The sequence below is a fragment of the Cynocephalus volans genome, chromosome 3, assembly GCF_027409185.1.
Source record: "Cynocephalus volans isolate mCynVol1 chromosome 3, mCynVol1.pri, whole genome shotgun sequence".
NCBI lineage: Eukaryota > Metazoa > Chordata > Mammalia > Dermoptera > Cynocephalidae > Cynocephalus > Cynocephalus volans.
The window spans coordinates 138,206,166-138,230,566 of record NC_084462.1 but is presented as its reverse complement, the minus strand read 5'-3'; the positions used below and the strand labels follow the sequence as shown (position 1 = coordinate 138,230,566).

Sequence of the window (24,401 nt, the reverse complement as noted above, 5' to 3'; positions counted from 1 at the left end):
TTATACCAAATACACAATGAGTTACCTCTCATGGCTGCTGCAGGAGTTTCCCGAGCCAAGAATGCTCCCATGGGACCAGCTGTGGCCAGAGGAAAAGATCTTTCCAGACCGCTTTGTCCCCACCCCCCACCTTCAGGTTTCTCATACTAAGACAGAAAATTACAGTATGGCCCAGAACAGTCAGAACCTGCCAACACCCCTCACAGTAAGATGGCCACTAGAGAGGAATGTGTACGTTTTATGGAGTGCATACTGTGTGTGAGGCACTGGGAGTGGTGACACGAATAAACTGCCCTGAGTCCAGTGTGCAGTGGGCAAGAGAGCTCTGTATTCAGTGACATGCAAAGGTGGCATGCGAAAGGCACCCAGCCAAACAAAAGGCAAGCTGCGGGGACAGAGTTGGATTTCCAAGGGAAGCGTTTCCTGAGCACAGGACTGTCAGTGTGCTTAGGCAGGGTATGTGGTAAATTTTGAACGGTCCTTTTTAACACCGGAGTCATTTTGACAAGGACCAAAAAGGCAAATTTTAACCTTAGCCCTTTTTCCATTTCCACTCACTCCTTCCTTCAGTTTCATACACTGGGCAGGGGACAGGGACGAGGAGCTCTCTGACTCCTGGTTTCTCTTTCAAACAATCAAGTGTGGGCTTGAAGTAAGAGGTTGGGGAAGAAGAAACTAAGCCAGGCGTATCAGAACCTCTGAACGAAAGCTGGAGGAGGAAGTTTCCCTTTTTTGCCAGGGGTGGGAGAGACTAGGGGCCTGGTGCCCACATTGTTTCCTTTTTAAGTCTGTGATCCTACAGCAATGCAAGAAAGCAGGTAGGGCTGCATTGTTGCAGGAAATAATGTGGGCTGTTTCCACCAGCTTGGCACTAGGGGGCCCTGAAGCACAGGGTCTTTCTCCTAAGATACACTAGAAATGAAGACCGGTGGGGGTTGCACTCTGATACCACCTGCTTTCATTCGCACAGCACCGGGAATGGGTCCTGCTACATAGTTCAAAACAGGTCATCAGTGATTTCTGAGGGCTCCAAGTACTGCAGGCCAAGTGGGGTTGGGAAATTCTTATTGTACCCTCCACTCTTGGTCAGTTCAACCCCAGTCACAGCTCTGTGTCCCACGTGAAAACCAGATCAGGAATGGGTGACTCATGACAACAACTGAAAGAGTTGTTTATCTTGTGTGCCCACACTGGGCAAATGCAGAAATGTAGCCAACAAGTGATAGCTAACATTTACTGGGCACTTTCTAACATCCCATGCTGAACTCTGAAGTCCTTTATGTGCATTAACTCTTAACCCTAAATTACAAATCATAACAAACCTATTAGGAAAGTGCTACTGAGATTGCCAGTTAACAGCAAACCAAAGGGGAGTAGTCCAGGGGACTCCAGGATTTAGAAGCATTTTCCAATGTACCTCAGCTGGTGAGTCATGAGGAAAAACACTGATCTGTAGAAGGCAAAGCAAGCTGTTCCCAGCCTCCTCTCGGTCCTGTGTCACAGACAAATCCAGTGAGCTTGCAGGCTCCAGCCTAGTATGTCAGAGGGCATCATGTGCCTGCTGGGGGAAGACTTGTTCAGCACCAGTAGATACTATTTTCAGATTTAGTACCCTCTTTTGAGGGAGGAAGCAGTTACTGCTAAGGATAGGACAGAAGAAACTGCAGTAGATTCCTGCTTGTGCCAATTTACTGCCTCAGCCACAGGTGAATCTGGCTCCACCCAACTCTGGTCCTGCCCCACTCTGCCTGGCAGACCTGGCCGAAGTCTGCTCAACCTTTACATCTTTTTCCTTGGGACAATATAGCCCTCACTCATCACTTCCACATCAGTACCTCCCCCCAGAACATTCACTATCTGTTCTCCACAGCTTGGAGCTTCCATTGGGCACAAAGTTTTTTGGTGGCTACTTGATTTCAAGCCAACCTGGTTTTAAATCCTCCACCCACAGCAGCTTTAGATCTTTTAATGACTTCCAAATAATTATGCACGGACAAGTTGTAAGAATATACTAGATAATACCTCATCAAAACAGGAAGTATTGTGGCTGCTGGACAGACAATAAACTCAAAAGTATGTGTTAAAGGATTGCAAAAACTTAAGCTTATAGTGTTAAGTGAAGAGGGTCTCTTTTCTGTGGCAGAAAACTTTTTAAAAAATCTCTCCCACCCCCAACTAAAAAAATCCTTAATTCTTACGACTCAATTCACAAGAACCTTCTTCATATTACATCAAAAAAAGAAAAAAAATCTTTGCAAAACTCAGGTCCCATTTAAGATGCACGTTTTTATTGAAGTTTTTAAAAAAAATTTGTAGCCAGACAGAAAGGATAGAGTAGACAAGAATGTTATATTCTGACTATATAATATTCTCTCATTCTTGGTGGATCACTAAAATATAACAAGGGATTGTTCTCTATGCTAATTTTAAGGTTGTCCAGTTAAACCATTATTTGGTATCCTTTGAACAGGTTAACCTTTTAACTATTTAGAGTTTCTTCTCAGAAACATTTATATATTATACAGAAAAACATTCATAGTTTATTTGGGAAACATTCATATTTTACACAGGATATACAAATTTGAAACAAGACAATAAAAAAACACAATTGTAGCCGCAACACTATCCTAGCTGCATTGTGGTGAATATGTTCAGTCAGCTGTCCATTATATACAACAGGATTTTCACTGTGTTATTTACAGAGGGGCCAAAACACTCATCTAAAGGTAAAGGCGCTCAGGTTTAATGTGCACTTTCATAGCCCTATGAAAACACAACCATTATATATACTGTAAACACCACAGGGCATGAAATCCATCTCCAACCACAAACATCAATCTCACAGGATCAAGCATACAATATCTAAGGTAAAGTGCCTGACTTTTCCTTTTTTAGCATACTTTTCATCCAAGAGTCCTGCTATTCTTTTCATAGGACACTATTCACTTCTTTCAAATACGGTGCCAATGCTCGAAACATTTCTGGAACCCCTTTTTGGGGGACTGCCTACAGAGTTTGTGGTAAACTCTTCTGCATGTCCTTGATAATAGCAAGTCTTCATTTTTTGAGGATGGATCTGATGCAGGAAAACTGGCAAAGTTATTCACAATCCAGTGATTCAAACTGTGGGACACCACCCTGGAACAAACGTGAGGTGTCACTATAAAGCAATGAGGCCAATTTTCTTGTACAGCTCGTAAATTAAGAATTTTTAAAAACGCCTGAGCAAGGGCAGTCCTGATGGAATAAGTACAGATTCTCCTGGAGTGGTGACTCTGAGAGGCTAGAAGGCAACAGTCACTTGAACGGTATATCTAGGTGTTTTGCAGTTTTAAAACTTGTTCCTTTTGTTGCCTCTCACGTGGACTTTAGTATTCCTCTTCAGTTTCAGTCCCTTTTGCTTTCTTATGGATTGCCCGATTAAAGCTGTGACAGGCAGGGACCCAATGATTGTCATGAAGCCCCAGCTTACAGCCAGGGAAGCCCTTCTGAGACCGGTGGCAGCACATCCAGTACCCTGGCCCATAGGGCAGTGCCTGGCAATATGGCTTGGGGTGCCACCGGCACAGGGACACATCCCCTTTCACATATTTTTTCTTGCACTGCTTGCAAGGATCCTCTCTATAGCGTGGATCTCTAACCCAGCGAGAATCTGCTGGCCTGATGTTGTAGTATTCAATGATAAACTTGAAATAGCAGCAGGTACACTTAAGAGCAACTAAACTCTTGGTGGGAAGTAACCTGAAGATTTTCACCATAATGTGGTGGGGCAGAAAAGCCATGTACTGCTGAGGCTCCAAAAGCTGCTGGATTTTAAACCTGGTCTCCAGAAAGTCATGAGATACCTGCTTCTTCCAACTGGATGCCTCCAGCACACGTATTGTACTTTCCACAGAGGAGGCCGGTGGTACAAATGGCTTAGCTGAAACACTTTTTTCCTCAGATGCACTGTCACTCTTAGCAACATCTTCAAGCTGGCTGGCCTCAGAAGACTCTCCTGTTGTGCTTTCATTCAAGTGGGAACAGTCTGACTGGTGTTGACCAGGTGGCAAAAAAAACAACATCCCTGGAAGTGGGTCTTCACAGGAGTTTAAACTAGAAGGCTGCTCATTCTCAACCTTGGACACAGTGATACTAATGCACAAAGATTCTTTTCTTCTCTGATCAGGATTTTGGCTAGGAAGCAGCACAAGCTCTGTGTTCATATAATCAACAGCATCTGTGGACAATTCAGTGGCTTGGTGACAGGTGTGAGAAGGAAAACGTAACCCAACAAGTTCATCTGTCATTTCCACATCATACCTGTTGCTGTTTTTCATGGCAGTTTGCTGACCTGGCCCTAGTTCTGCACTGTCCATGAAACTCACACCTGCTGGCAATGAGGGGCAGCTCTGAGGAGCACTGTCCCAGGCCTGGTCCCCCTTAGGAGAATAATGGTCAGCTTCTGAGGGGCCACAGTCCACCGATACAGACCCCACAGGATGTACCTGAGTGTCAGGTGCCTCCAAGGTGCCTCTTCTTGTTTTACCTTCATCATCCTGAGTGCCATTTGCAAGCAACACCCTGCCCACATTTCGACGGAAGCTATTATTCCTTGAGAGGCTCCCAGGCTCACGCTGGTTCTGCCGCTTGAGGCACTCTGACTCCAGCCTGGCTACCATGTCGAGGACACGAACTGGTTCACTCTGTGGTTCACCAACCTCAGGATTTCCCCTTTCCGAGGGTTCTTCACAAGCTCCTGGGGCACAGAAGGGCTCGGAGGCTGGGGGCACACCTCTGGATTGGCCAGAAAACCTCACAACGGTAGGTGAGTTTGTACAGTTTTTTGCACAACTAGCTAGTAGAGTACTGGCTCTTTGCTCCAGGAAAGCAACCATCTGTATAACTGACAGATGCCTCCCAGCATAGACCCCGTCCCCACTGTCACTCACATAATGCACAGAACAGTGCTCAATGCCACATGCAAAAGGCTCAGGCTGGTAGCACCTGCTGTTGACTTCTCTCATCCTTTCTAACTGTATCTTTGCTTTAAGATCTCCTGATTTTTTCCTTCTTTTAGTAGCTCTCCCATCAATATCCCAGGAGCTTTTTATTTTCATAGATCCGATTCTATTGCTACATTGGTGGGCTGCAAAGAATGCAATTTTTTCCTTGGTATTTCCAGGTTTTACCACAGCCCAGATATCAAGTGGTCCTTCTTCACCCTGGTGGATAGTTGCAGATGGTGCATTCTTTTTGGTTTTAACATTCAAGCTGCTCTCTACAGGACTCTTCCCACTCATATTGCACAGAACATTTGGAGAAAGGATCCCAAAAGGCTTTCGTGATGATGCTTTACCAAGAGAGGCTGAAGGAAAAACACTTGGTTTCATGTACCTAGCTTTGCATTTTTCATCATTTATGGCCTTTTGGAGGCTTATAGGAGTTCTCAGTGTTTCCCTGTTGACTTCCAGAGGGTGCTCTGTCTTCTGGAGTTTCCAATATGGCTTTAGGTGCATAACAGAAGCCCTATAGGAAAGAAATACACATTTGATTTAAAAAAATCAATTTTGTTTTCAGAAAAGTTTTTTTTTTAAAGCTCAGATGGTTCTAGCATGTAAGAGAAACATTTTCTACAAGCTTACTAAATCTTTACCAACTCTCTCATTCCAGCTAGTTTTTAATGCACAGATCAAGAATACAAAAGCAAAATAACCACTTTCCATAGTATATAGGCCAGAAAATACATTAGTTTTTGGCTGATGAATTTCAGAAACTGACAGTTAATGTTCTATACATAAAATTAATCCTCAAGAAATTTGAACTTACTAAAAATACCTAAGTATTAGGCATAATATAGGAGAAAGGAAAGTATAAAAGGAATTCCTACACAACCCCTAGTGGATTTTTTGAACCCAAGCAGCCTGGCTGCAGAGTCTGAGCTCCTGACACCCTGGCCATACCTCCTTCCCCAGTGGATTTTTTCAACACGATTTCCTTCTAGGTCATCACAACTAGCATTTTATTAGTTGCAAAATAGTCCTTCAAAATTATTGTATTGTTTTCTAAACTATTCCCATACTATTGAATATTTTGAAACTTTTTCACTTGTTTGCTTATGTACTTTGCCCATCCACTAGTCTTAATTTTCTAAATAATGTTATTTGTATAAACACAAATGTCATTTCCTACAACTACAGTCATGTACCGCACAATGACATTTTGGTCAATGACAGACTGCATATATGACTATGTTCCCATAAGATTATAATGGAGCTGAAAAATTCCTATTGTCTAGTGATGTCACAGCTGTCATTATCACCTTAGCACAATGTTACTCATGTTTGTGGTGATGCTGGTGTAAACAAATCTTCTGCAAAGTATGTTGAGGATGCATGCCTACCTTACCCACCAGGTGACCATCCCAAAGGCTGCTCAGATCTTTAAGACTGAAAGCCAAGCATCCGACACATTAGGTCTAACGCCAAGTGAAAGGTTGTCGACTTTAGAATTATCACATTTTTAAATGATTCCCACCCATCCCCATAGCAAAATAGTTAATAACTGTTAGCTAACACTTACTGAGTGCCTGCTGAGTGCCAAGCACAATTCCTACCTATAATTTAACTTCATAACCTTGTGGGAGTGGTATTATTCTAATTCCCATTTAATGGATGAGGAAAATGGGGCACAGAAAATCAGTAACATATTTAGAAGGCCCACATTCATTTAAGTAGTGGCCAGTGTAAATAGGAAAATTCACCGCTGTTTCCTTTCATAATACACTTTTGCACAACGACAAAATCACCTAACAACGCATTTCTCAGAATGTGTCCCTGTAGTTAAGTAATGCATGGCTGTATCTTTTCTTTTCCCACCACTGGCCAGTACAAGGATCGAACCCCAGACCTTGGTGTTATCAGTACCACACTCTAACCAAATGAGCTAACTAGCCAGCTGCATGACTATCTTAAATCAAATGTAGAACCTATAGCCCTTATTAATTCTAAAAACCATTTTATCTAGTTTAGAAAAACAGTACCTAGTTTCATTCCCCAATGAGGGGTAGAGATGGGACCCATTTCAGAAACGAGACAGAAAGATGATATATAATAATACCTGTGTTCTAGTCCCTGGCATATCACTGATTAGCTAGACAGGGTGATTATACCTTGGCCAACTCACATTTTCTCTGGGTCTGACTTGTTAAATGAGGGGTTTAAACACTAAATAATCTAGTGATCTTGTTAGTTTACATGCCCAAATAGCCCACTGCTACACAAAACACCCTGGATTGAGGAAAATATGTTTTCTAGGGATACCTGCAAAATAAACCTGAAAACCAAAACAAAGACCTGCAGTTACAGGTTGGTGGGAGTGAGGCAACAGCACCTACAGCTCCAAGCACATGAAGTTTCACCTACTCCCACTCACTGGGACAACAGTCTAAGACATACATCTTGGGCATTCTCATTTGTCCCACACTTACCAAGTGCCTACAGTGTGGCAGCCTCGACGATAACTGCTTTCACATTTCAGTTTTAATTGTCAAGAAAGAAAGTGACCACCTGGAACAAGTTTACTTTTCATTTCAACTTTTAATTCCTAGAGTCCAGTCTCAGGTAAAAGAAGAAATATGGACATGAATTATCTTCTAGCCAGGAAAAGAGAAATCTTGCATTTAAAGCACACAAAATATCTTTTAAAAGATACCCCTGAAATAGAACATATCAGGATCTTTCTGATCTTTGGCAATTTGTATCCTAGCCATCTGTAGAGATCTTCCCCCTTTCTGCACTGTAGCATTTTTAATAGCTTTCTATCATGACATTCTAAAACTTAGTCTTATAAAAAGAACCATCCCGAATTCTTCAAGAATGGGATGACATAAACAAATAGTGCTGTCTCTCTATGCCAACTACTTTATGGTTTTTCATATGTCCCTTCAACCCCTCTAAGTGAAGTGAAAGAAATGGAGGTTGCTGGAAAAAAATAAATAAATCCTTATATAATAATTTCAGTAGACTGTGAATAAATTTAATTTAAACTTCAGCAATGTGTGTGCCATTCTGCACTGCACAGTATGTTCTCTTAGCCTTCCTCCCTTACACATTATTTTAGGTGCTATTATTGATAGACAAGGACATTAAGGAAAAGCTAATATAATTACAGAAAGCTTTTGTTTGCATTTAACCTGTAAAATCAGCTCAATTGACACATTACTTGTATACAAGGTTTTAGCAAGATTAAAGTAGGAGATGATCCCAGGGAACAGAAGGGAGGGAAAGGTTCAGCAGGGAAGGAGAAGAGCCAATAAGAACACATAATCAAAAGGGGGGGGGGGGTGATTCTGTGGGGGCTGGAAAAGTGAGGGCAATTCTGTGGGACCCCTGAAGGAAGCAGAACACTTAGGCACTGGCTAGTATCCCCCACTGGTTGAAGGCTGCCTGGGGTTAACCTCTTCTCTTCCCTTGCTGTGTTTGAAGGCCCTGGGGCAGAAAATAGGAAGGTGCTGAACTGCAAAAATCTGAGTTTTGGTTGAAATCAGTGGTGGACTAAAGGATATGATGCAGGGGCACCAGAGACATCTGCTGCAAAAATCCATAAAATAAAAACTTTAAATAGCCAACAGATTATACCAGATGGCAGCACTTTGCCCCCGCCCCCAACCCCCCAGCAGAAAGCTCCAGCTAGGTTTCCATGGTCGATAATCTCTTCATCACAATTATATTTTATATTTTAAAAGTTCACTATAATAAAGTCCTGCTCTCTTGCATTTAAATAAAATGCAGGTTTATAGCACCTATACATCAGTGTTCTTCAGACTCAGAAAGGCCCTTATAAAAAATTAAGGTCCCTGAGCCCACTGAGTCAGTGTTTTTGGGACTGGGGCCAAAATCTGTTTTTAGTCTAAGACTGAAATTGGAAGGGGCTTCAAAGGTCCCATGTTAGATCCAATATAGGAGTGTCAGTGGGGCTCTGGATTTGGGATGGGGTTCTAGGCTACTGATAAGGGTAAGGTAGAAATGCCCAGCAAAAAGCCAAGCAGACAGTCCAAACTGAAGCATCCATTCTAAGGGCTGAGTAAAGACAGACCCATTTCCTTACTTATTATATTAATGGCCTTTTTATTGCCAAATTCCATTTTCAGCTCCAACCCAGCTTCTTTGATATACTCTTCCCAGCTCTTTTCTTCTTTCCCAGCCCTTAAACATCAGTGTTCCTCAGAGTTCTTTCTGTTTCTACACCATTATTCTTCTTAAAACTATATATCTAAGTGATTTCTTGTAGTTTTAACTCCCACATGCTGATGACTCCCCACCCTACATTTCCAGTGGCATACTCTCCCCAAACTTCATATCCTACTGCCTGGTAGACATGTTCACCAGGATGTCAAAAAGAATCTCAAGATCAACACTTCCAAATAACGACACCTTCAAGTATCTAGTCCATCAACCCAGAAACTTGAGTCACTTAGATTTCTACTCCCTGACCCCTGAAGGAAACCAAATATATGCTACCCCAAAATATACCACTTTGGCATATTTCTAGATGGCTATTCAGAGGGGCTGCAAACACAAGGACAGCCTTGAAAAGCTGTCTTTTGTGGGGCATATTTGCATCTGTAGAGGAAATCTATATTAGTGAATAGCACTAATATATAATAAGGCCCCCCTTACCTAAATCTAGGCAAGATAAACTCACAGGAAAAAGAGATAAAAAGTCTAACACTTTTAAAGGTGCAACAAAAATTTTTACTACAAGATACCCTCTATTCTTTCTAAGGGCTTCATCTGCATAACAAGACAACTTTTGCTTACCAAGCTTTCCTTCCCCCACTCTCTCAGTGCTGACACCTCTTCCCCCTCCACCTCCCCCCCACCAGGAAGCCCCAAGCCCCTGTTCTTCCTGTAACCTCAGGATGGTATGAAAATTTCAGTCATCTGGCCCCTCTTTTGAGTCTCATACTTTGTGCGTGGCTCCCGTATTTATGCACATTAATAAATTTGCCCTTTTTTCCCTGTTAATCTGTCTATTGTCAGTTTGTTTTATAGACTCAAATTATCAAATTTTCATGGGGGAAGGAAATTCTCTTTGCCCCTACAGTTTGGCATAGTCAGCAGGATGACAAATCACTCTCCTCATTTTGGAACCTACAAATGGGGATCCTGAGACAACTAACAAAAAAGCCAGCATGAAAAGGTAAGATATTTTACCAAAAGTCAGCTCCACAGATCTCTGCCTGTAGTGCCCAGTCAAGTGAGGATGGTAAGAGTCTTGCTCTTTTTCCCTTTCCAAAAATGGGTTAGCAAGGGGAAGAAAAGTATGTAAACTAGTTCACTTTTGAAACAAATGAACTGGCTATATTTATAAGACAGCTTAACCAAGTCACTAAAATGTACTCTCCTCCTCATCCCTAGCACAACTGCCCTAGCTGAAGCAGCCACCTTATCTGCTACACTGCTGTCAGCTGAAGGAAAGCCTAGTCTCTGTCAATGCAATACAAAGTGCTAGAACACACCCCAGCCAACCTATCCGCTTCACTCCTACTTTGCCATACCATACTTCAAACTTTGAAAGCTTGTTCACAGAACTGTGACTACAGGACCAGGTAGGTAAATGCCAATCATATCACTAAATTACAATTTAAAGGCAGCCAGGATCATAAAACTAACATAAGAGACTCAAATTTTTTTCATACTCCACCCTACAGATGTTCATTTTCGTCTACCCATTTATTATCAGAAATTTATCACTCTAGGCTGGATATTATAAGTACAATTATGAATAAGACATAGTTGCTGCCCTTAAGGAGCAAGAAAACTAAGTAGACAATTACAACAGAATGTTATAAGGATGTATAGGGTACTGTGACAGTCTGTGGGAGGAAAGGGAGAAGAAAGAGGGAAGAAATGGGCACAAGAACAGGGAAGAGGGGACTATAAGCCCCAAGCTCAGTCTTGAGTGTGCAGGAACAAGTCAGAGAAGCCCTGATGTTTTAAGCTAAACCCAGAAGGAAAACATACAAAAATACGCAAAGTCCTCAGAGGTTAAAAACTAGATGATGCTTTTGGAAAACAGAGGAAAAAAATAGAGTGGATCTGAGTTAAGGTGTAATGAGACAGGATAGAGATAGGACTTGGCCCCTCAACTCAGCCCTTCACCCCTATTTTCAAAGAATCCAGGACACCTAGCTATTTTTGCAAACTAAGATAAGCAACTTTTTAAACCACAAACTTCCCTCAGGTAGTTAGCCTGACTCCCACATGTGCACAAAGTGTTAAGGTGACTGCTACAATGACCCACCTGAGGTCACAGAAATGAGCACCACCACCATCTTGGAACTACTGAGCAGGTAGGTGCAAGGACCAAAGCTCTGAGCATGTGCCCATGCCACAACCAGGAAGAAAAGAATGGACCACCTGCAGGGACACAGAATAATGATTCTGGCCTGCACCCCTTGCCGTAAAGTTCCCCTTAGAGATCCAGCTTCTCTATAGCTATCTCTCCTCTTACACATAAGCTCTCTTCTCTTTAAATAAAGCATTGCTTGCTTTACTGCTGGGTGCATTGTTCATTTCTATGACTTTCAGACCCAAGAACCTGGTCTGGTAATACTAAGAGTGGAGAGACTACAAGTAAATGGATTAATTAACAACAAGAACAAACAGAATTCTAACTACTGATTTAAAATGGGGGATGAGGGAGAAGTCAAGGATGGATCGTCCTAATCTTATGGCTTCAGCAACTGCATAAGGAGTGATACCTCCCAGCAGGATGGTGATATAGATGCATTTGGAGCAGTGGAGGTAGAGTAAGTTTTAAAAAATGTTAGGCTTCAGAGCCTGCAGCATAGAGATATCCAGTAGGCAAAATGATACAACTCTGGTCAAGAGAAACAAGAGGAAAGAAAGGAGGCAGTTATAGAAACATTTCTGTGAGGAAAATGTTTTCTGGATGGAGATTACAAGTCTTTTTCCCAAGATTTTAAATAATAAACATTTATTACTTTTATATCAGAAAAACGTTCATAAAAGGAAGGAGCAGAGCAGTCACTTGTAGACTCTGCAGCAAGGTCAAATAAAGAACTGCATCCAAGGCTGGCCGGTTACCTCACTCGGAAGAGGGTGGTACTGATAACACCAAGGTCAAAGAATTGCATCCAGTGATAGAGACCCCTGGTGACCATGCTGTGAGGAACTGCAGTGGATGAGAAAAGTTCATGGTGGAGGAGTGACAGGAGGGTAAGTAAGTCAGAACTGACAATAGCAACTCTTTCACAAAGCTTGGCTGTGAAGGGTAAAAACCCTATATACACCTGTCACCTTAAGTCCTTTCAAGAATATGGTGAGATGTAACAACAAATCAATTAAAACTTGAACAAGTTTATTCCAGTGAATGCCAAAATCCTTCTTTCATTATTTCCAGTATTCCTTTCAGATTCTAACATACATTTTCAGTTCAAGAAAGCTGGGAATATTCTCACCTAAAGATAGAGTACAATCCCAAAATGAAGTCATGGAAGATAACTGAAATTTGCTTTTTGAAAGAAAAAAAAAAGTGGATAATTCCCAAAGCCTAAAGAGTCATACTAACTCTTGTCCATACAGGGGTAAACTCAATAGATGAAGAATCAAATGGCAATATGTGGTTAGAATAGGGAAAGGAGGAGATTTCTCTTAGTGCTAATAGGAGGCCATATCAAAGGCAAATGCCTGTTTTCTAACTTGTCACTCTTTGTCTTCAGCCTTGCCTATCAAAACAGGTTGGAAGATAAGGCATTTCCTATTTCTATCTGCTTCACAGAAGGCACAGGAATGCTAATGCAAAAAGGAGTCATTTATTAGAATAAGAGCCACTTTGGGCCGAGCCCATGGCGCACTTGGGAGAGTGCGGCGCTGGGAGCGCGGCGACGCTCCCGCCACGGGTTCGGATCCTATATAGGAATGGCAGGTGCACTCACTGGCTGAGTACCAGTCACGAAAAAGACAAAAAAAAAAAAAAGAATAAGAGCCACTTTATTTACAAAAGTCAGAGTAATAAAAGTAGAATAGAACCCTTCCCATGATACCTTTAGAGGGAAAAAAGTACAGTATGTAAATTTACCATTGTTTCTTAAAAACTGTAAAAGTTTCCAGAGGACATCTTATGACAGCCTTCTTTACTGAACCACTATACAAATGATGAGCAACTCCAACAAAGTACCACAGGTATATATAAATAAAATGCTTGTTTTTGCAAACGAGGAAGAAGAAGTAAAATGACTTCTGAAGCCCCACAGCTAAAGAGTGGTAAAATTAAGATTAGTATTAGACAGGACATAGAATCTCCTGGATCTATATTCTTCCTGCTACAAAAAAAGGAATATCAAAAACTTAGGTTCGCAGCCTTGTAATACCAAGGTCATGGGTTCAGATCCCCAAACTGGCCACACACACGAAACAATAAAAGAAACAAATGAAAAACACAAAAAAACGATCATACAAAAAAAAAAACACCTAGGTTCAATTATGACACAAATTAACTTAAATAATTTTGACAGCATCTATTCAAAGAGCTTTTATCTTTCAAATTAGGTCAGTTTTTCTTCAGTGCTACATAAAACGTCTACACAGAACTGTGATGCATTAAAACAGACACACATGACATAAGCCATTCTAATCTTAAAGTATGTAAAAGCCACTTCCATGGCTAGTAAATTGAAAAAGTGCCAAGACAGGGAGGCTGTAAATATAGGCAGAGGAACAAGAAAGACTTCCCACTCCATATTCCTCTGAGCACTCACAGAATGTACCCAATTCCCACAGAGCACCATAAAATAAAATAAGATAGCACTATAGATCAGAAAAGACAGTATTTCTCAAATTGAGCTACAAAATAATGGGGGATGGCTTCTTTTGAGTAGAGATTTCACCCTTTTTTTCTTTTTAAGGAATATTCTCTAAAGCCATTTCATGCAACCTCTGAATTTTCCCTCAGGAGGATTGGTGATTCATACTCTTCAGTGAAAAATACTTTATTGATACAGAGTAAAACAAAGAATGGCCTTTAGAAACACATGCATGGTTTTCAAGAACTCACAGCTTCTATCTTAGAATTCACAATGGTAATTAAATGCAGCACCTACTTGCTTCAAGGTTATCTATAAAATAGAGTCTATATCATAAATAAAGACCAAACAAAGCTAAGTCCCAGAAAATAAAGGAAGGCTTATGATGAGCTTGGTGGAACAACACAGTACCCAAAACATTAAAAAGGAATATAACAAGTTGGGAGGGATAGCTATTTCTCTGCTCTTCTATTGGGATCACAACAGAAGCAACACTTAACACAGTTTGATAGTAATGTATTATAAAATATTGAATTAGTGATTGCTATGGTTAGAATGTGTCCCCTAAAAGTTCATGTGTTAGAAACTTAATTGCCATTTTAACAGTATTAAGAAGTGACTCCAGAGAGCAATGCCAGGGTCACAGGCATGAGCTGATGGTAGCTGCCCCCTTCACCCAGAAGAAGGCAAGTCAGCAACGCCCTGAGTCCTAGGCAGGAGCTGAGGGCAGCTCCCCACTCCGTCCAGAGGCAGGCAAGAGAGCATCCAAAAACACCACTTTCACACAAGTGGTCCATCAAAGCCGCTGCTGCAGAAGCAGCTTAATGCCACAGCAGTAGCCATAGTCACCGTGCAGGTGGCCCACCAGACACTCAACTTCACTGACACACGGAGAGTCACGAGCAGAGACTGGAAAAAGATGACGTCTCTCTCCTCAAAGCCCACTCCAGAGTGACAGAAGCAACTGCTCTACCAAATGACCAGACATCAATGTAAAGGTCACTAGAAATACGAAAATGCAAGAAAATATGACACCACCAAAATACAGTAATTCTCAAATACCAGACCCTACACAGCAGGAAACCTTTGAAAGGACTGAAAAGGGATTCCGAGGAACAATCCTAAGGAAACTCACTGATTCACTGAGACACAGTAAGACTCAGTTAGACAACATAATGAAACAAAAAAAGAAAATCCAGGATACAAAGGAGGAAATTTACAAAGAGATTAATACCTTAGAAAAGAACATAGCAGGGCCAGCCCATGGCCCATGTGGGAGAGTGTGGTGCTGATAACACCAAGGCCAAGGGTTCGGATCCCTATATAGGGATGAGCGGTTAGCTCACTTGGTAAGGTGTGGTGTTGACAACATCAGGTCAAGGGTAAAGATCCCCTTACCGGTCATCTATTTTTTTTTTTTTTTAAGTAGGTATTTTTCATATTATTACATGGTCTTCAAACGCATCATCTATAAATGTGTAAGTGCCAGAATTTATTTAACCACTCCCCTCCAACATTGGACATTATAAGGTCTAAAGACCAAACATATATACTATATTTCAAAATAACAACTTTTATAATTAAAACATTATTTTTAAGAAACCCAAAAGGCTGATTTAGGAAATTATCGCTATAGTTGTTCAGCATGACTAGAGCTGGGAAATTCTGGATTCATCACGTCTCTTACTCATTTGAGAGTATGTCCTTAGAAAAGATTTTCTTTCGTGAAATTCCTGAATCCAAGTATGAGTATTTTTATGACTGATTATATCTTGCCCAACTATCTCCAAAGAAACAGTGCTAATTTTCACTGCTACCCGCAAGACAAACATGCCAGTTTTATGGCAAGGGTTTTGTTGTTTCAAAAGGAGAAATTGTTTTTATACCTAGGGAAAGAAACCAATGTAGAGTTAGAGGTAAAAGATATAAATAAGTGAGAACAGAACAATTTGTTTTTATTCTAGAATAGTACTAAAATTTCTAAAATATTTAGGATGTGCCAGGCACTGTTCTAAGCTCACAATACCCATAAAACCCTAAGAAGTGCATACTCTTAATATCTCCAATTATAGATAAGGAAACCAAAGCAGGAGGAGGTTAGGGAACTTACAAAGACACACAGTAAGCATATCATGGACCCTGGATGTGTATGCAGTCTGTAGCCAAAGCCCATGCTCTTACACCTACCACATTATGCATCTAGGAAAGGAAATGAGAAGCCAACAGATGGGGTACTCCCTAGGCAAGCTTATCCTCGAGTCTTAAGTGAAGATTAAGAAGTCTAACTGTGAAAGGAAGCAGAATTCAGATGATAGGTTCAATTTTGGATGCCTTGAGTTGGATACCTTACTTAAAATTAATCTATTTATCAAATATTTAACTTCCCTCTAAGTATCAGGCATTGTGCTAGGCACTGGGGCTTCAGCACGAACAAAACTGAGGAATTTCTGCCCCATGGCAAACTTGAGAAATACACATTGATCCCTTAGCTTTTCAAACCTAAAATTTTCCAGTGTATTAAAATCAACTTAGAAATAAAAGCAAACTTGATTTAAAACATTCAAACTTTATTTTTGGCAAAAAAGAAACTTCAAAAATTGAATGACAGTCTAGAACAGAGGCGGGCATAATTCAACCCATAATGATGAGGTAAACATAAGAACTCACAGGTTAAAATTTGATGTTTTATGATCACATAAAATAATGCTATTTTGATGAAGTCTATGTAAATCTACGTTGGCTCAAGAGAATGCCTCAAATGATTCAAGAGTTCACTGCTCCAATACTAAGCAGCTAGATAATTTTCTAACTTACTGCAAAATGTCTGGAAGGGAGGAAAATGTTATAATTCCCATTAATTAAAATCCCCTTTATACAGAGTACAGTGGTTATTAAACTGTTGGGCAGTATCCACATCCCTTGAAATTCTTGAATGAAATTTCTGAATGGGTCCCTCCGGAGGAAACAACCTACAAAGCGTGGCATTAGTGTTTCTGGAGATTCACAAACCACCTTTCTAAAGCTCATCAAGTCCATGGACTCAGGTTAAAGAGCACTGACCTAAAGGACCACTTATCTAAATTAAAAACTAAGCCTATCAAAAAATGGGAACAAAATAATTGAAATTGAGATTACCTTGAAAAATACAAGACATGCGGTAACCATGTTTACATTCAGCTACTTCTCCAAAGGACTGGAAGTAGCTAAATCATCAACTGAATAACATCAGAATAAAGTTTAACCCTACTAACCAAGACTAAAGATGGGGAGAGGGGAGGAGAGAGAGAATTATTATTTCAAAAAATCTAAGAGGAGGGACACTGTCCCACATGGAGTGAAACATGGAGGAGCAGAGGAGTTTCCAGCACCATCCCCAACCTGTCCCAGCACTTTTCTCCCACCATCTTTGCGCCTGCAGCGGCTGTTGGTGGAGGTGGTGGCGGCGGTGGCGACCGTTTCGAGGCGGCTGCGCGCTGATCTGTGAGAGTGGCGGGTGGCAGACGGCCTGGGCCCTCACTCCTGACACTTCCCCTTCTCCACCGCACTGCGGAGTGGAGGTCAAGATGGCGGAAGAGGAGAGCTGCCTGCCACTTTTCCGCCCCGAGTAGAAGCAGCCTGAGGCCCGCGCCAGATGCAGCTGTAGCAGAATCGGGGCAAAGGAACGGCTTCGAAAGGGTGTCTTTACCCTGCCGAGAACTGGGAATCTTCCCCCAACCCGCGCACGCGACCCGCCAGTGCGCCACAGCCCGTGTCCCAGCCACAGCTGCAGATGTGGAAACATGGAGGCCTGAGCCAGCGTGTGTCACCCTGGGCTGCAATGGTGACTGCGGCTTCTGACCCCCGCCCCCACCCGCCGTCCCTGAAGCTGGAAGCGAATCAACCGGCGCCAAAACAGGGAGACGTCCAGCGGGAGAGGCAGAAGCTCCGCAGAGACCACACGCCCTGCGGGCCACCACTGCCTGATCCAACAGGTAGGCTTCACCGCTGTCACCCGGCTTCATTCCCAGCCCAGCCCAGTGCACACAGAGTGGGGAGTCGTCCGGCAGGGGAGGCGGGAACTACACAGGGTCCACACTGCTGCCGTGCAATCCAGCAGCAGGTAGGCTTCACCGCTGCCACCCGGCTCCATCCCAAACCCAGCCTAGTGTGCACAGAGCAGGGAGACATCCTGCAGGGGAAGGGGAAGCTCTGCAGAGACCACACGCTCTGTGGTGCCTCGGCGCACCCAGCAGCCCGGGCCAGAGCGCAGGGAACAGGGAGTCACTGAGGTAGCGATACCAAATTGGAAACCACAGCAACATCTTAGTCAGTCAATAGTGTCAAACCTGTGGACTGTGAAACCCCTTGCCACAATGAATAAACATCAAAAAAAAGATACCAGAAATACAAAAAATCAAGAAAGTACACCACCAAAAGATAATAAATCTCAAGCTCTGGATCCTATAGAACAAGAAGCCCTTGAAATGACTGACAAGGAATTTCGAGTGATAATTCTAAGGAAACTGAATGAGATACAAGAAAACTCAGCTAGACATCATGATGAAACGAGGAAAAGTATACAGGACCTGAAAGAGGAAATGTACAAGGAAATCAATGTCCTGAAAAAAAATGTAGCAAACTTGCCTAACTGAAGAAGTTATTCAGTAAAATAAAAAACACAACGGAGAGTTTAACCAACAGGCTTGTGGAAATTGAAGAGAGAACCTCTGAACTTGAAGATGGGCTGTTTGAAATAACACAAGCAGACAAAAAAAAAGAAAAAAGAATCAAAGGCATTGAAGAAAATCTGAGAGACACATCAGACAACCTTAAGCGCTCAAATATCCGAGTCATGGGTATTCCAGAAGGGGATGAAAAAGGAGATTGTATTGAAAACATATTCAACAAAATAGTGGCAGAAAACTTCCCAGGTATAGGAAAAGTCACAGATCTTCAGATCCAGGAAGCTCAACGATCTCCAAATGTATTCAACCCAAAAAGGCCTTCTCCAAGACATGTTATAGTCAAATTGACAAAACTCAGAGACAAAGAGAGAATCTTAAAAGCTGCAAGAGAGAAGTGTCAAATCACCTTTAAGGGAGCCCCAATCAGGTTAACATCAGACTTTTCATCACAAACCCTAAAAGCTAGAAAGGAATGGGATGATATATTCAAAATACAAAAAGACAAAGACTGCCAGCCAAGAATACTCTACCCTGCAAGGCTATCCTTCCGAAATGAAGGGCAAATAGTATATTTCTCAGACAAACAAAAACTGCGGGAGTTCACTACCACACGACCACCCTTACAAGAAATCCTCAAGGGAGTACTGGGTTTGGTTCCTGAAAAATAACTACCACTGCCATAAAAACCCAAGAAAAATCTAAACCCACTAGTATACTAAAAAGGGCATTCATAAAGAGAAAACAACAAAAAGGCTATCTACAACCTAAGGAACCAACAAACACAGAAGACAAACAGTAAATCAGAAAGCAAGTAACAACAGACACCTAAGACAACCAAACAACAATCAACAAAATGCTAGGAATAAATCAACACCTTTCAATAACAACTCTTAATGTGAAAGGCTTAAATTCCCCAATCAAAAGACACAGACTGGCTGACTGGATTAAAAAGGAGGACCCAACTATATGCTGCCTTCAAGAGACCCACCTCACCCATAAAGACTCACACAGACTAAGAGTGAAAGGATGGAAAAAGATTTACCATGTAAACAGAAAAGAAAAACGAGCTGGAGTAGCTATTCTTATAGCTGACAAAATAGACTTTAAACTAAAAACCATAAAAAGAGACAATGAGGGACACTACTTAATGATAAAAGGACTGATGCATCAAGAAGACATAACAATCATAAATATGTACGCACCCAATGTTGGAGCAGCCAGATTTATAAAACAAACTCTATTAGAACTAAAGAAGGAAATAGACACCAATACCATAATAGCAGGGGACCTGAACACCCCACTGTCAATATTAGACAGATCATCTAGGCAAAGAATCAGTAGAGAAACACAAGATCTAAACAAGACTCTAAACCAATTGGAATTGGCAGATATCTACAGAACATTCTATCCAACAACCTCAGAATATTCATTCTTCTCATCAGCACATGGATCATTCTCCAGGATACATCACATATTAGGTCACAAATCAAGTCTCAACAAATTCAAAAAAATTGGAATTATCCCATGTATTTTCTCAGACCATAATGGATTAAAACTAGAAATCAATAACAAACGAAATTCTGGAAACTATACAAACACATGGAAATTAAACAGCGTTATACTTAATGACATATGGGTCCAAGAAGAAATCAAGCAGGAAATCAAAAAATTTATTGAAACTAATGAAAATAATGATACATCATACCAAAACCTGTGGGATACGGCAAAAGCAGTATTAAGGGGGAAATTTATTGCATTAAATGCTCACCTCAGAAGAATGGAAAGATGGCAAGTGAACAACCTAACACTTCACCTTAAAGAACTAGAAAAACAAGAACAATCCAAACCTAAAGTTAACAGACGGAAAGAAATCATCAAGATCAGAGCAGAACTGAATGAAATTGAAAACCAAAAAACAATACAAAAGATCAATGAATCAAAAAGTTGGTTTTTTGAAAAGATAAATAAAATTGACAAACCATTAGCATGGCTAACAAAAAAAAGAAGAGAGAAGATTCAAATAACAAAAATTAGAAATGAAAAAGGTGATATTACAACTGATTCATCTGAAATACAAGGAATCATTCAAAACTACTATAAACAACTATACGCCAACAAGGTTGAAAATCTGGAGGAAATGAATAAATTTCTGGACACACACAAGCTCCCAAAACTAAGCCATGAAGACGTAGAAAATTTGAACAGACCGATAACAATAAAGGAGATTGAAGCTGTTATCAGAAAGCTCCCAACAAAGAAAAGCCAAGGACCAGATGGATTCACAGCAGAATTTTACCAAACATTCAAACAGGAATTGACACCGATTCTTTACAAACTATTCCAAAAGACTGAAACAGATGCAAATCTCCCAAACTCATTCTATGAAGCAAACATCATCCTGATACCAAAACCAGGTAAAGATATAACCAAAAAAGAAAACTACAGGCTGATATCCTTGATGAATATAGATGCAAAAATCCTCACTAAAATACTAGCAAACAGAATACAGCAACATATACGTAAAATTATTCACCACGATCAAGTGGGATTCATCCCAGGGATGCAAGGTTAGTTCAACATACGCAAATCAATAAATGTGATACACCATATTAATAAAGTCAAACACAAGGACCATATGATCATCTCTATAGATGCTGAAAAAACATTTGATAAAATTCAGCACTCATTCATGACAAAGACCCTCTATAAGTTAGGTATAGAGGGAAAGTATCTCAACATAATTAAAGCCATATATGCCAAACCCACTGCCAATATCATCCTGAATGGGGAAAAGCTGAAAGCTTTTCCTTTAAGAACAGGAACCAGACAAGCATGCCCACTCTCACCACTCCTATTCAACATAGTGTTGGAAGTACTAGCCAGAGCAATCAGAGAAGAGAAGGAAATAAAGGGCATCCAGATTGGAAAAGATGAAGTCAAACTGTCCCTGTTTGCAGATGACATGATCCTATATATCGAACAGCCTAAAACCTCTACAAAAAAAACTGCTGGAATTGATAAATGATTTCAGCACAGTAGCAGGATACAAAATCAACACACAAAAATCAGTAGCATTTCTATTCTCCAATAGTGAACATGCAGAACGAGAAATCAAGAAAGCCTGCCCATTTACAATAGCCACCAAAAAAATAAAATACATAGGAATTGAGTTAACCAAGGATGTGAAAAATCTCTATAATGAGAACTACAAACCACTGCTGAGAGAAATGAGAGAGGATACAAGAAGATGGAAAGATATCCCATGCTCTTGGATTGGAAGAATCAACATAGTGAAAATGTCCATACTACCCAAAGTGATATACAAATTTAATGCAATCCCCATCAAAATTCCAAAGACATTTTTCTGAGAAATGGAAAGAACTATCCAGACATTTATATGGAATAACAAAAGACCACGCATAGCCAAATCAACGCTGAGCAAAAAAAAATAAAGCTGGAGGCATAACACTACCTGACTTTAAACTATATTACAAAGCTATAATAACCAAAACAGTATGGTACTGGCATAAAAACAGACACACTGATCAATGGAATAGAATAGAGAACCCAGAAATCAACCCACACACCTACAGCCATCTGATCTTTGACAAAGGCACCAAGACTATACACTGGGGAAGGGACTGCCTCTTTAGCAAATGGTGCTGGGAGAACTGGATATCAATATGAAGGAGAATGAAACTAGACCCACACCTTTCACCATATACTAAAGTCAACTCAAAATGGATTAAAGAATTAAATATACACCCTGAAACAATAAAACTTCTTAAAGAAAACATAGGAGAGACTTTTCAGGAAATAGGACTGGACACAGACTTCATGAATACGACCGCCAAAGCACAGGCAACCAAAGGAAAAATAAACAAATGAGATTATATCAAACTAAAGAGCTTCTGCACAGCAAAAGAAACAATTAACAGAGTTAAAAGACAACAAACAGAGTGGGAGAAAATATTTGCAAAATATACATCTGACCAAGGATTAATATCCAGAATATACAAGGAACTCAACTTTACAAGAAAAAAACAAGCAGCCCGATTAAAAAATGGGCAAAAGAGCTAAGTAGGCATTTCTCTAAGGAAGATATACAAATGGCCAACAGACATATGAAAAAAGGCTCAACATCACTCAGCATCCGGGAAATGCAAATCAAAACTACACTGAGATACCATCTCACCCTAGTTAGGATGGCTAAAACCCAAAAGACTCTGAACGATAAATGCTGGCGAGGTTGCGGAGAAAAAGGAACTCTCATACATTGTTGGTGGGACTGCAAAACAGTGCAGCCTCTATGGAAAATGGTATGGAGGTTCCTCAAACAATTGCAGATAGATTTGCCATATGACCCAGCTATCCCACTGCTGGGAATATACCCAGAGGAATGGAAATCATCAAGTCAAAGGTATACCTGTTCCCCAATGTTCATCACAGCACTCTTTACAATAGCCAAGAGTTGGAACCAGCCCAAATGTCCATCATCAGAGGAGTGGATATGGAAAATGTGGTACATCTACACAATGGAATACTACTCAGCTATAAAAACAAATGAAATACTGCCATTTGCAACAACATGGATGGACCTTGAGAGAATTATATTAAGTGAAACAAGTCAGGCACAGAAAGAGAAATACCACATGTTCTCACTTATTGGTGGGAGCTAAAAATAAATAAATAAATTCACACACACACACACACACACACACACACACACACACACACAAACCGGGGGGAGGGGGAAGAAGACATAACAACTGCAATTCCTTGAAGTTGATACGACAAGCAAACAGAAAGGACATTGTCGGGAGGGAGGGGGGAGAAGTAGAAGGGAGGGAGGTATCGGTAATGGGCCACAATAATCAACCACATTGTATATCGATAAAACAAAATTAAGAAGAAGAAAAAAAAATTACTGAGGACTCCAAAAAAAAAAAAAAAAAAACTTAAGAGAATCTATTGCAACTCAGCACAAAATCTTATCTCTGGAGGCCAGAATAAAAAGAGAAAATACTAGCCAAAAAAAAAAAAGAAAGAAAGAAAGAAAAGAAATCACTAGCAGGTTTCTTGTTTTATTGAATGATGACCCATTTTCTGCATACCAGACTCATAGCCAACAAAGATAATGTTATATTGTGAAATTCTAAAATCTGGGTTATACTTTTCTGTCTGCACACAAAGGCACATTCTGAATTTTCTCAAAAAGCAACTCTGGATATGTTGAGACAACTGGGCAGAAGAGAAACCAGACAAATTGAATGATTTGTCTCTCAGATGTGTTCATCAGTTGAAGAATTTGTCCCTGAATATTTGTACTAAAATATGCTACAACCAAAAATCATATCATCATATTAGTTAACAGGAAATTTTTCTGATATATACAGTAAAGGGGAATTGGAAAACATTATTTCCAAATCAATCATGCCACATAAATTTAACCAAATATGAGTCTAATACATCTGAATGAACTCCTCTCACAGTTTTGCGCTCTGGTTTACATTTGTTCCAAAGGACTCGATGTTTTGGGTATGCACATCAAGTGGTGACACAAAACAGAAATTGGGATCATGATGGTTAACCTGAGCATGTGGGAAACAAAGGAGAAGGTGAATGTCATTATACACAGTCCACAGATCAGAGTTAATGGTAGAACCAGGCTGAACTACATGCTGCAAAACAGTCAGCTAACTTTGGGCAGAATGGTTGGCAACAATATCCGAATAACCAATAGCTGGTTGATATACAGTACTGATCACAATTGAGGAATATAACCTGCAAGAAAAAATTGTTCGATTGGTCACAGAAACCTACATGGAATGCCACTATTTTACCTGGGGAACTCTGTAGATGTAAGCTTCCAAGGACAGTGATCTTATCTGATTTGGTTTACCACTATTGCCCTAGAGTCTCACTCA

General features: G+C 40.7%; 1 protein-coding gene across 2 annotated transcripts in view; it reads right to left on the bottom strand.

The window, feature by feature from the left end:
* Nucleotides 1-2,330: 2,330 nt before the first annotated feature.
* Nucleotides 2,331-24,401, bottom strand: part of FBXO34 (F-box protein 34) — an 82,645-nt gene continuing 60,574 nt past the window's right edge. For both annotated transcript variants that reach the window (XM_063091476.1, XM_063091477.1), the window contains exon 2: nt 2,331-5,508. In XM_063091476.1, the coding sequence (XP_062947546.1) occupies nt 3,369-5,498 (2,130 nt within the window). In that variant the 5' untranslated portion in view covers nt 5,499-5,508 and the 3' untranslated portion in view covers nt 2,331-3,368. The remainder of the gene's footprint in view (nt 5,509-24,401) is intronic.